The sequence below is a fragment of the Vigna unguiculata genome, chromosome 7, assembly GCF_037176805.1.
Source record: "Vigna unguiculata cultivar grain cowpea cultivar isolate G323 ecotype 2 chromosome 7, ASM3717680v1, whole genome shotgun sequence".
Lineage (NCBI taxonomy): Eukaryota > Viridiplantae > Streptophyta > Magnoliopsida > Fabales > Fabaceae > Vigna > Vigna unguiculata.
In genome coordinates, this window is record NC_140798.1 from 30,320,480 (window position 1) to 30,333,693 (window position 13,214).

General features: G+C 34.1%; 2 protein-coding genes across 4 annotated transcripts; one reads left to right on the top strand and one right to left on the bottom strand.

Annotated features, from left to right (window-relative positions):
* Window positions 1-2,852: 2,852 nt before the first annotated feature.
* Window positions 2,853-3,820, top strand: LOC114191082 (uncharacterized). The gene has a single exon (XM_028080248.2). It carries the CDS (start codon window positions 3,001-3,003, stop codon window positions 3,574-3,576), a length of 576 nt encoding a protein of 191 aa, XP_027936049.2. The 5' UTR covers window positions 2,853-3,000; the 3' UTR covers window positions 3,577-3,820.
* Window positions 3,821-4,684: 864 nt separating this feature from the next.
* LOC114191081 (CTP synthase family protein) lies at window positions 4,685-12,321 on the bottom strand. 3 transcript variants are annotated; one of them, XM_028080246.2, is made up of 22 exons: window positions 11,962-12,317; window positions 11,792-11,871; window positions 11,595-11,681; window positions 11,430-11,480; window positions 11,198-11,315; window positions 11,052-11,108; window positions 10,617-10,681; window positions 10,443-10,526; window positions 8,718-8,768; window positions 8,568-8,630; window positions 8,427-8,473; window positions 7,958-8,027; window positions 7,805-7,867; window positions 7,207-7,296; window positions 7,078-7,116; window positions 6,684-6,833; window positions 6,528-6,605; window positions 6,360-6,445; window positions 5,897-5,945; window positions 5,721-5,801; window positions 5,420-5,513; window positions 4,685-5,226 (listed from the first exon to the last, which is right to left on the bottom strand). In XM_028080246.2, the coding sequence occupies exons 1-22, from the start codon at window positions 12,077-12,079 to the stop codon at window positions 5,165-5,167; spliced, it is 1,683 nt and encodes a 560-aa protein (XP_027936047.1). In that variant the 5' UTR covers window positions 12,080-12,317; the 3' UTR covers window positions 4,685-5,164. The 3 variants fall into 3 exon arrangements, 1 of the variants encoding a protein (XP_027936047.1); XR_014996661.1 differs by lacking the exons at window positions 4,685-5,226; window positions 5,420-5,513 and having other exon boundaries at window positions 5,720-5,801; window positions 6,333-6,445; window positions 11,962-12,321; XR_014996662.1 differs by lacking the exons at window positions 4,685-5,226; window positions 5,420-5,513 and having other exon boundaries at window positions 6,294-6,445; window positions 11,962-12,321.
* Between the last annotated feature and the right edge of the window lie 893 nt (window positions 12,322-13,214).

Below are 13,214 nucleotides of genomic sequence, written 5' to 3' on the forward strand. Positions count from 1 at the left end.
TATACATTTAAAATATATAATATAAAAAATTTATCTTTTTAATTTATTTTATTTTATTTTACTTTTTTCAAAACGGGCCAACGGGCTAGGACGGGCTAGTCCGTACATTGGTCTGTCAAGTTGACGGGCTGGACGAGACGGACCAGAACGGGCTGACGGGTTGGAATTTTCAACCCAACTCGTTCCTTTTAACACGGGCTAATGGGCTGGCCCGTTGGGCCCAACCCGTTTTGCCACTCCTAATCTTACCCTTAATTGTACATTTGTTTTCTTTTGTGCGTTTTCATTAAATAGTCTTTCAAATTATTTCTAAGACACACATTTAATAATTTTTTAATATTTTTATTTCTTGTTTATTTTTATCATGTATAATACTATTTTTATATATTTTATATAATTATTTTTATTTCTTACTCATTATCAATCATACTGTAATCTTGTCACTATAATCATATAAATAATTTTTATTTATTATAATATACAAATTTAGTGTAATTTAGCATCATACATTTCATCTAGAGTTTCCCTTCTGGTCTCACATTTATTATTCTCTAATAGAGATGAAGTTTAGCATCTCTATAAAAAAGAAAAAAGCTTGATACGCAAAAATTAAATTACGTAAACCTAGCAAATTTGGGATTTGCTTAGTGAAGAAAATACATAAATATAGTTCTTTAAATATTTTTATATATGCAAATATTTGTTGTATAAATTACTAAAGGAACCCTTTAGTTCTGATTGCAAACTCCTCTTCCGAACTCGAAGTAAAACTTTTTTTAATGATTTCAAAAATAGAAAAAGCTATTATTTTCGCCACACACAAATGCGAGTTTATCTGAAAAAAGCTTTGGAAATAATTGATTTATGAAGTTTGAGTGAGAACAGAAAATGTACCTCTGATCCATTCTTTTTCCATTTCATGGGAACAAGGGCTAGCTGGACCTTTGAAGTTTTACACATTCTTGTAAATTTAAGAGTAAGAAACAAAATAAAGGAAAGAGAATAAACAAGTCAAACCTTTGTTCTTTCTCTTCTTTCTAAATATTACAGTGTGAAGTTTCGTTCTCTCTTTTGTAAGTGTATCTTTTCCAGGGTTTTTCATTTTTAACTCTTTTAATCACTCTATGTAGGCATTGTTGTTGGACTTGTGTTTTCAGTATTGTCATTTTTGTATGAAGTTCAAGCTTTGATTTCAATCTAGCCGAGTTTGGGAGAAATATTGTTTAGGGTTATTGTAGAAATCATTTGTTAATTGAAGTCGTTGCGATGGATTTTGCAATTAGAAAATATAATATGACTGTTATATAAAAAATCAACGTTATAAATAATATTTACCATGTCATTATTTATAATTGATATAAAAATATATAATTTTTGTCTGGATCGATGATTATAAACTGTGTATTATTCTTACCATCGTAGCTAAATGTCCTAAATATAATTTCTGTGAGCTGTATGTGAATGTTTTGGTTGACTTCTCCATGTCAACATTTGGGAATTTTTTTCTCAATTCATTTAAAAAATTACCTAATTTTTAAACTTTTTGGCATGATTTTTTCAATTTTTTTAAAAAAAGTAAAAGAAAGGAAGGGGGAAATACAAGTAATACAGTTCATCATTTAGAATTCGACATAATTTTCAAACGTATGAACATTTAATGATTCTGATTGAATGAATAATATTGAGAGTGTTTATTTTGGTAATTTAGAAGAAAAAAAGTTTAATCCGTAGAAAAGATCCAACATTGGCTATAGATATGAATGATTGCCAATTAGTTATCCCCTTGAGTACGAAATCAGCTAAAATCCTGTTAGATACAAACAAAACACAACATAAATTTGTTGTGACATTTTTTTCCAATAATAATTAGTACAGCTTTTGAAGCACCAAATGAACTTTTGGAGAGAAAACAAGGTGCAGTAGGTAAACAATGAATTGCGTGAGCGAAACGAAACAGAAAGTTCCTAGATTCAAACGGAAAAATAGTTAGAATAGTTGTTAGAGCTTTGGATCCGCTAGCTCTTAATCGATATACATAAATCATATTACGACAAGTTTACTTGGAAAAAGTGCCTAAACTTTACGTCTAAAATGTCGCGTTTAATGATATTTAAATTTTGTGACTTAAAGCATTCACAGCGGCGTTCAAGTATGATCCAACAAAATCCAACTAGAAGCAGCCTCCATTTCATGTGGTTGTGGGCCCTTCTCTCTATTTTTTACACGTTGTGTCATGTCGTATGACCAAAAAGACCCTTACAAAGGGGTGATGGATTTCCAAAAGTGCTTATTTTTTTAAAACTTGTGTTGATCACCCTTACTAACCATTTTTATCTGTTACGTAAATTGCAAACCTCTAAACAACCACCTTAGATCATTCTAACTTGGGGTCCAAGTACTTCAACCCTATTCGTTAACATCTAATGATGCGCACTAAAGTGTTTTACAATACCAAACTAATTTTTTAACTAGGTAAATAATACTCTGCAGTACTTCTATTTAAAGAAAGATATGAACACTTTGCATAATAATTATGGTAGATAAAGTCTCTTAAATGCTTAAGTTGATTAGTAGACTTTGGTTGGTAAATCAATGATAACCTATACGAATAAAGGGCATTATAGTAATGAAGTAAAGAAATTATATAATGCAGTCTATCCAGCTTGATCCAACCGCGTACGGTGAAGACGTGTCCTTAACGAGTTGGCACTTCACATTTGATATGTGAAACTTGAGACTGAAAACAAAAACTACTAATCTGTCTCTTTCTCTGATCACGCTACGCGTCCAAAAACCTCCCACACCTTTCTCACTCTTTCCCACTATTGCCCATAGTATATATATGGAAAGAGCACCCAACATCTTTCATCATCAACTTAAAGCACATTCAAAAAGAGTTTCCACATTTCTTGCAATAGCTACGCATACACTCCTCTGGTCTTCACTAGATTTGTGTTTCAACAACATTAATTGGAGAACAGTTATAAGAGGTATCATATCATGGGTTTGAAGAACCGTGGCGTTGGTCATAGAGCATGGAACCTGCTGCGAGTGACATTGCTGTGGGCACGTAAAGGTGGGGTGTTGAGACGGAGGGTAGCGATGGAGCTGCGTCTGGTTCCAAAGTACTTGAAGCGTCTCGGACACAGTAATACGCCGCCCAGCCATATTCATTACTTTGAGCGCGAGCTGTCCTTCGACAAGACCCCCATTTTCCATGTCAAGATGTACCGTCCAACCTCTATGCGCTTCCACTTGCCTCACATTCCTTGTATTAACCCACAAGTTGATTTTGAGTATGATTTCGACGACGACGATGATGATGTTGAATATGATACCGGGAGAAAGAGTGTTCTCACGGCTGCAGGAGAGTGTGACCAAGAATTTTATGATGATTATGAAAGACGCCTGGAGATGACGTCTTGTAGTGAACAGGAGGAACAAGAAGCAGATGCCCAAGGGATAGATAAGCGAGCCGAGGAGTTCATACAAAAATTCTATCAGCAAATGAAGCTGCAGCGCCAGATTTCTCTTCTACAATACAATGCAACACCCAATAGAGACACGACTTCTTGAGCAGTTTTTCAAAAATACAGGCGGCTTACTTCATTTTTCCTTCTTTTTCTGTTGAGTTTTGATGCCACTGTTAATGTTAAAACATTTTAGTAAACGAAATGAGAGAGACTACTGCGGGATGCTGTAAATACCAGGAGCTAGACTTCAGTTCTAGTATTTACATTTTTTTCATGATTATATGCAATAAATGCTACAGAGCTGCCATTCATCGTTGAATTTAAAAGAATGTGACTGATAGCGCCTATGTATATGACATGGAAAGAACTTTTTATAAACTTGTGTAATGCTATAAAAATAACTTGCAGTTCATATTTTACAAACTTATTTCATGCTCAAATTTATAATAAAATATCATTTATAAAGAAATTATAAAATAGTTCAATTATTTACATAAACACGACCTATGTCTTATAAGCAGAAAAAGGCTAAATCCTGTGTAAACTAAGCGGTAAGGTGATATGAAGTTGACAGATTTCATCCATAATATCCAACGCTGTACTCTCCAATGCAAACATAGAAATAGAATGTTGACAATAAGAATAATGATACCAAATTAACTGGTGTTTTCGCTTGGCACTTGTCTCAAAATTAAAACTACGTGATCCTAAAGGCAGATCCTTAAATTGTCCTCAGATCAGCATAAATGTATAGAAAATGGTAAATGTAGCAGATTCTCAGAAAGAGTAGTAATTATGCTGATCTTGTGAAAATAGTGATCAAAATCTGACAGTTTAAAAATCGTAAATACGTATCAGCCATCATGTTATAAACCCATCGTTATAATCTCATCCATAAAACGATTTCTAATTTCCAAAACTCATAGTCAACAAACCTTCCAAAATAATTGACCATGTATTACCTTTTGAATCCGTTGAATAGAAAATATAAAACCTAACAAGCGTACATACAATGAAAAAGATCACGTATATATTTGGGGTAGCATGCTGAACTAATAAAGCGAATTGAATTTCAAGCAGTAATACAAAAATCCGTAAATGTCAGTTAACTGTCAGTAATGAAAAAGTGACTGCTTAAATTGTAGCAAATTGTCATATTCATATAGTATTATTATCAACACATTTTTATTGTGCAATAAAGGTCGAAAAGATATTCGAAAATGAAATCTTATATTAAAGGACATGGTATTACATCAACGGCAAACTACACCGACCGGAAAGTGTCTGGCCACTGCCCGAATATATTTAGAGCGTGGCCATGACTTGCCGATTTAAGCAAAGTGAAGAAAAGACCTTATGAGCTCTACAAAATTACTATTCTAGCTGCCATGGTTGATTGCACTATCCTTCACAAGCGAAGATACACTAGTATTTGCAACCTCCTTTAAGCATCTTGCCATAAAATTAATATAAAAAAATTAATGTGAGGTTTTCTGATGATAATAAAACAATGAGTGTGGAGGTGTGCATAATATTACTCGGCGACTAAGCTATAGTGTAAGCACAGGCAGCTGCAAATGTACAATATTACTCCCTTCCCTCTCCCCAACTTTTTTCCCTCTGGAGAACCAGTTAACAATGGGAAGATTAAAATATTCTGGGAGAGGTTCTTATAGTAACAAAATCAAAGATCAACTTCCATTTTGCCTACTAATATACGCTTCCAATTTCCCTGTTGCGGCCAATATGAGACCTACGTGCAGCATCATTAAATGTTTAATAGACAACCAAAACAAAACTGATGAGAATAGTTATGAGCTATTTGAAATGGGAAAGGGGAATTAAGTGTTTGAAACAACCAACTCAACACAGATGGTGAAAATAACTTAGTTCATTCATTATATGGTCCTTAAGATATAAAAGGCAAGTTAGTGAGTAGCCAGTACCTAAAAACAAAGCAGATGGCCTAGCTGGCCGTGATTTGAATTCTGGATGGAATTGCACGCCTACATAAAATGGATGACTTGGAAGCTCTAAGATCTGCACGAGAGAGAATTTATGAAAATCCACAAAATAGATGTAGGGTACAGAAAAACAAGTGGTGAAAGAAGTAAATTCTGTGTAACGATAAAATATAGGAACAAAAAAACAGGATAACAAATGCAACCACAAATGAAACTGAGATTCTCAACGTTTCTTCTAAATTAATATTGCTTCGCATCAACATTACCCAAGCTAAAAACTTACCTCCATTCGTTTTCCACTTTCATCCTTCCCGACAAATTGAAGTCCAGCTTCTTCTAAAGTTCCAATCACATCTGGATTTACCTGCATAATGTTGACGTCAAATAACAGAACATGTACCACATCACACCCATCCTCCAAAACGATCGAAATTCACAAAAGAAACTTCACAATCAAACCTCATATCTGTGCCGATGTCGTTCATCCACATACTCTGAACTACCGTACCTAGCAATTAGGAACAAGAGCGAAATGAGGAAATATTTGTAGAAGTGTATAAAAAATTTCCACAACACTTGAATTTTTCAGATCCACATTCCTTGCAAAATATTCAGGACAAGTAATAGTTGTTAAATTCTTTTTTCAATTTGTGAGTGTTTCCATGGGCGGGGTGAAGAATGTCAAGCACTTTAGTACTTGAATAAACCCAACCTCATTTATTGACATGTTTCTTTCATAGTAAAGCAGGCCTAGACTGAGACTTAATATTGGTCAATAGCCAGACACCTCTCTTAAAAAGCAGTATAATTGGAGGAACGGGTGAAGATGAGTTATTTCAATAGAGGGATATCTGACCTGCTTTTTACTTATTATTTCGTCAACTTAAAATACTACCTAATGGGATATAGCTAGGTCACATACAGCTTGGAAGTGATACAATCAGATGTCTGTAAGAGTGTTCTCCGAGATCCAAGTCTCATGGTACTTCCCATATGCGTTCGTGAACCCTGTTTATGACAGAGTCATTACAAACAAACAAAAAAAAGAATAGGAAAATCTGGGAACTGGGGAGCTAAGACACATACATACCTCTGGCATGAAAATCACAACAGGATTCGGTGTTTGGGCATCAAACTCTACACTGTTTGCTTTTTCCCAACCCAAAACCTTTGAGGAATGTTGAATTACAATGTTAAAAACATGTAGTTAAAAGAACCAAACATCACAAACAGATATGTTACTTACTGATCTAGCAAATTCAATTACAGAAATTTGCATTCCCAGGCAAATCCCCAGGTAAGGAACATTGTTCTCTCTAGCATATTTGGCAGCAAGCATCATACCTCTCACACCACGATCTCCAAATCCCCCAGGAACCAAGACACAATCTGCGCTCTGCACGAGTCAATTTTAAAAAATGGATGTTGTCAGTCAAAAGCAATACATATTTCCTGGTACTGTATAAGTCCAATTTGAAAGATGATCTATACACAGAAAACATGTCATTTTTCCACAACTAAAAAAGCCTATAATCTAGCAGAGGTAAGGTACATTATCTAAAAGTATGACGTTTCAGAATTTGCCCACCATACTAAAGATATAATTTGACTAAATTTTCACAAATTGTACATGCGTTTACCTTCAAAGTCGTCCAGGCTGTAGCATGTGCTTCCGGTGTCTGAATAAAAACACAATAAAATAAGCCTGACATTCTTCAAAGTGACAAGTAAGCTAATTTCTTGAAATGCAATTTGAAAGAAATCATTACTGATTTTGCACTCTCGTCTTCTAGATCAGACGCTGCAATCCAGTCGATTGATGGCTTAAAAGAGCGTGCAACACAAGCATGCAGAAGGGCCTGTAAATAATCAGGCATTATTAAAAATTATTACACAAATAAATAGATGTAAAATTATTCAGTGCATTTCAATGACAACCCTTGTATTGAATTGTCAAAAAACTTGCAAAAACAAAATTTATTTGTTAAATGAAAAAGCCACCACGCTGCAATGGAAGTGAGTTGATGCTCCTAAATTGTTGTACACGCTTTAATTATAAAAAACAACAAATTATGCTAATTGCTACCAAAAGGAAATAGCAGTTTTAAGGATTTATTAAGAATATGAAATTCAGATAATTTCTCCAGAAAATGACATTAGATTTATGGGGGAAAGTCAGACTAAACGAAAAAAAAGCCAGAATTTTAAATGATATTATCAAGTTGTGCATATATGATAGATTCCTCATTTTCAAAACCAAGCCAATAGCTACATAGTCAATATAATAATCTGCCATTAAGTTTTCAGTTAAATATACTGTTATCGTGCCACTCTTGTGATAAACATGAAATAAGAGATAAAACACACCTTTACAACCGATAAATATGAATCTGTTAGACCAACATACTTTCCAACCATTGCAATCCTAACCTGTAATTTCAAGTGCTGTCATACTCATTGCACAATTTATTATAAAATGCATTTGGTAAAAGCATTGCAAACTAAAGATATAATACTAACAGATTCAGTAAGACTGTCAAAGGTCTCAGCCATCTCTGTCCACTGCTGCAAATCAGGAGGTGTAGCTTGGCTGAAAAAGAATTTAGTAAGTGTGAAGAAAAAAAACAAGTATAATATATCCAGCACGCCTAAGTATGATCAACTTTATTCCGAATAATGAATATATTCTGTCTCACTCCAATTGTGATGTAGGATGGCAAGAGGGGTCATTTAAGCATACATAGATTACAGTGCAACTTTTCATGCAATTAAGCGCAATTACCGTTGTTGACACTTCATGTTATTGAAGTAGAAAAACTTTATCAATGGTTTCGACTTTGAAGGATGCAGAAGAAATAGGGTTTATATCATCCCAGTCAAAGTTTGAAGACTTTAACAGACTCAGATTAATCAAATTACATCATAACTAGAATTTTCTTCTATCTTCCCTAAATCAAGAAGTCGTCTACTTTCTAAGGAAAAAACTCACTTGAGTAAGTTAAGCTGCTGCAGAATTGAATGATGAGCATTTTGGTTCTGAAAATAGCAGCCAATCATAAAAAAAAAATCCACAAAATATAAACAAATAAGCCAAGCTTCAATGCAACCAAAAGATTTATCAAAAACTCACTCTCAATAACAGGGGAATATGCCAAATGTTTGGTACATCATGGATGTTCAGAATATTCTCAATCTGTGAAAAAACATACAGAAAATATAGATCAATTAACCGATAGAACAAAACTCTCAGACAACTGAGCTCGGTTCACCAACAACTTACTGGAACATGACAAAATTTTGAGAGCTTTTCCTTGGTACTTTCTAGAAGAGGCTGCCAAAATTCAAGAACAAAGTATTTCAGCAGCTAATATAACCAAACTAGCATTAAAGACAACAGAAAAAGTCAAAACAGAAGGAAACATTTGAAAAACGCTGAATTTATAGTTGATCTCAGCAAATAGAAAAGATGAACAATGTGAAATTCAAGCAATCACCACATTATCCTAATAGAATTATTAAGGTAAGAATGCAGCTCAACATAATAGCCCAATTGTAACAACATAATTTCCCTGGGGAAGAAAAAGCAAAACAAATAAACAGAAGCTCGAAGTAGCTTTGCATAGTACCGAGTCTGTCTTATTTTACCAAGAAATCATATTTCCTCAAACAAAAACACAGTACCTTGGGGTAGTGGAGTGGGAAAGAAAAATATCTGAGAGAATATAGGTTTTAAGGTTCTTTTCTAGGTCATTAGGCTTCAAGTATCTATTTACATGTACAGAAGAATGTTGCATGTACAAGGTCAAACCCAACATCCCAAATACTCAATCTAACAACATTGATCCTTGTACTACCTTTCTAATCTTAACCAGAATTCTAACAGGATCCAATCCATTAGTGCTAGAATAATGAACAAACACACCCAACCAAGAGTGATACTATACTACCTTGCCACGTCTAAACCGTTAAAGAACAACAATTTAGAAAATCATTATGTAGGCCCTTATAAAGACTGCATTAGGGCAACTACAATGCAAGGATCTTATAAAAAACTCTCATGAAGTCTTATCTTACTTTAAATGGGTCTCATCATGCCCACATCACTTATAAGCAACTCTTACAAGTTCTGTTCCAACGGCCAAGTCTTGTAAAACCCACATATCTATAATTTTGTATTTACATTTCAATTCTCAAGACATGACTGTTGATATTGAACAATTATTCTTTATTCTTGAGACCATACAAAACTCATTATTAATTTTAAAACCCTGATCATGTCACGTCAGCAGGGATTTTGTTATAAGACCTGAGTCTTAAATTTAAGACTACTGATAAGACCTTTGCATTGGAGATGTTTGACATGTTAATCTGAAATGGAAATTTCATTACAGTTATTCATCCACTGAACAACAGATTAATGGTTAGACAAAAACAAAAATAAATGAAATTTATCAACGTGACTATGACAAAAAATATGAAAAGCGTGAAAGTGTCGACCACATTCAGCAACACTATTAACATCACATTTTTTATCAAATATTATTACTGGGAGACTAGGTAAAGCCAATTTTCTGACTTTTACCCACACATTTAGTGAAAGACCCAACTTTAAAGGAAAAATGGACTTCCATTAAGACGAGCATATTAACAAATATTAATCATAATCATATTTGTTGCTAAAAGTGGAACCTGAATTTTGTAACTGATGCTCGTGTCAATAATTCCCTTTGCTTAAAAGAAAGAAAATAATAGTGTAGTATGCAACTGGGCCTGATAAGACTAAGTGAGCGAGAATTTTGTAACTGAATTTTGCAACTGAAGCTCATTTCAATAATTCCTTGACTTAAAAGAAAGAAAATTATATGTACGCAACTGAGAGCGCTAAGATTAAGTGAGTAAGAAAATTATATGTACTCCTACTACCAAAAGACTCAAGAGCGAACCTTACAACAGAAATTATTTTCTTTTAAATGCATCCCGGTGCTAAAATGGCAGAACAATATACCTCTGCAGAGCGACTTGTTAAAAGATGAGGTGTCAATCCCAATGCTCGCAGTTCCCTGACGCTATGTTGTGTAGGCTTTGTTTTCTGGAAGCAGAATATTGTACCCGAAATGAGAAAAGAAAAATCAATTTAAACTAAGTCTGCTGCAGTAATGCACAAGTAGTTAAATAGTACTTGCTCTCCCACGACACCCAACACTGGTATCAGGCTAACATGGATGAGACAGAAGTTATCAGGCCCTGAGAAGGAATCATGAGAATAAAAACATAAAAAACGTATTACAAATACTATGTATCAAGATAACATTTCATTTCCATAATAAAAAGGAAAAATTGTCAGCCAAAGAAAACATTTCATTGCCATACTTGGACTTCCAAGTTGGGGTGATTAGGGGAATTTTCAAAAAGATTTTAAAAAGGTTTCCAAGTCAAACATGAGGAAAATTATCAGAAATTCAATAATAATAAATGATTTTGACAATACAAATCATAGCCGTAAAAGGGCAATACGGTACTGAGTAGCATACAGAGAGAGAGAGAGAGAGAGAGAGAGAGGGAAACGCTATATTGTCTACCATTAGTTTAAAAGCAAAAATATTCTATTTCATACCCACTTGAAAGGACAATTGCCGTAGAGCCTCAATAAATGGCATAGATTCAATATCACCTGTAGAAAGACAAATATGATCCCGTATTATTGATTGAAGCGGATGGTGCAGTTTCAATAGAGGCATCGTCTCCAAGTAAAAATCTTACCAACAGTGCCTCCCAGCTCAATCACACAAACATCCGCAGGGCCCTCTTTTCCGTCAACGGGAATCACAGCAACGGACTCAATCCAATCTTTGATAGCATCAGTGATGTGCGGAACCACCTATTTTAAAATACCAATGACTCAGCAAACCGGTCTTTATTATCCACAGTCGCATACAAATAAAAAACAAATATGTAGCAACAAGAGTTAAATGGCATACGTGCGGTGTATCACCTGAACAGTTTTCCCAAGATAATCTCCTTTACGTTCCTTCTCAAGAACAGACTAGTCACAAGAAACGAAACCGTTAAGCCACAAAAGCAAAATCACTCTCCAGCACCCTGTAACTGAGTTCCATAACCATTACAGAGGTAAAGCACTGAAAAAGCAAGCATGAACCTGGTATATTTTTCCAGTGGTGATGTTATTATCCTTGGTAAGCGTAACATCGAGGAAGCGCTCGTAATTTCCCAAATCCAAATCAACCTTTCTCCGAGTCAAAACATAACACAGAGAGTTGAAATTGAGCACCAGCTGGGCGCCAATGAAATTAAAGCATGCAGAGGTGAAATAAACACGGGAAGAAGGAAAAAAACCTCTCCGCCGTCGTCGAGAACAAAAACCTCCCCGTGCTCGAAGGGAGACATGGTGCCAGCGTCGATGTTCAAATACGGATCTGCATGGGAGCGGTTGAAAGGTGAGAATTAGTAGAAAAAGCGGCTACAGGAAACAGAGGAAAGAGAACAAATTGAGAGAAAGAGAGAACCGATTTTGATGGAAGTGACGCGAAGGCCACAGGCCTTGAGGACAACGCCGATGCTACTGGCGGTGACGCCTTTGCCAAGGCCACTGACGACTCCCCCGCTGATGAGGACGTATTTCATTTGGTTTTAGGGGAAATGAGAGAAGTTGGCAGACCAAGTGTTTGGGTTTATACCCGAGCGGGAAGGAAGGTTGAGACGGTTATGGAATGGAATGGGAAGTGTGCATTAAGAGACGAGAGTGGTGAAGCTGACGGTCCCTTTCGAAATGGTATTTAAAAAAACCTAAAGCCAAAATTGAAAAAGCGTCTCAACTCAAGTCTCGTCTCCACCTCTTCCATCTTCTTGGACTTATAGCCGCCTACCGCCCACAACTGTCCAACTTGCTGCTTTGCGCATAATAAAAAGCCATTATAAAAAATTAAAATAAAACGTTTATTGTTAATTATACGCTAATATCATAATAAATAAATTCCAACGTAAAAAATAAAATATAGTAAAGAAGAAATGAAAACGAATTATGGAAAATGACTTTCATGTAAAAAATAAAACAAATAAGCATTTAAAATGTTTAATTTTACTAATCATTTTTTATTATAGCATAATTTTAATTATGGTAATATATTTAATTAGTTTATTTTCATATATAAATTTTAAGACAGCATAAATGCAGACTCGCTTGGACGCGATCAAGAATCTTTTATACCTTTTATATGGATAAATTTAATTAACTATCTTTAAAAATGAAGTGGATTTAAATTCTTCTTTCTCTTTAAAATAAAAGTAAAGATAAATGTATAACATTAATGAATCTGGTTAAGTCAACAAAAAAGAAATGTAGCTAAATAGAAACTAAGTAATTGTATTTTATAATAAAATTTAACAATTTTTAAAATAAAAGTAAACGACAAATGTATAACATTACATGAATTTGGTTAAGTCAACAAAAAAGGTAGCTAAATAAAAAATAAGTCATCGTATTTTCTAATAAAGTTTAACAATTTTTAAAATAATTTTACTATGTTTTAAGTATCAGAAAAATGTAGAGTAAATATAATTTTGATTTCAAAATTTTAAAAATTATTCTCTCAACAATGTAAATACACTATGTTAATCTCTAAACACTAAATTTTACAATTTAAAGTTAAAGATTTAGATTTTATAATAATTTTTAACCTCTCGAATTTAATATTTAAAGACTATTTTTTTATTTTATTTTGAAAGATTAAAAAATTAATAAATTCGGAAATCAAAATGA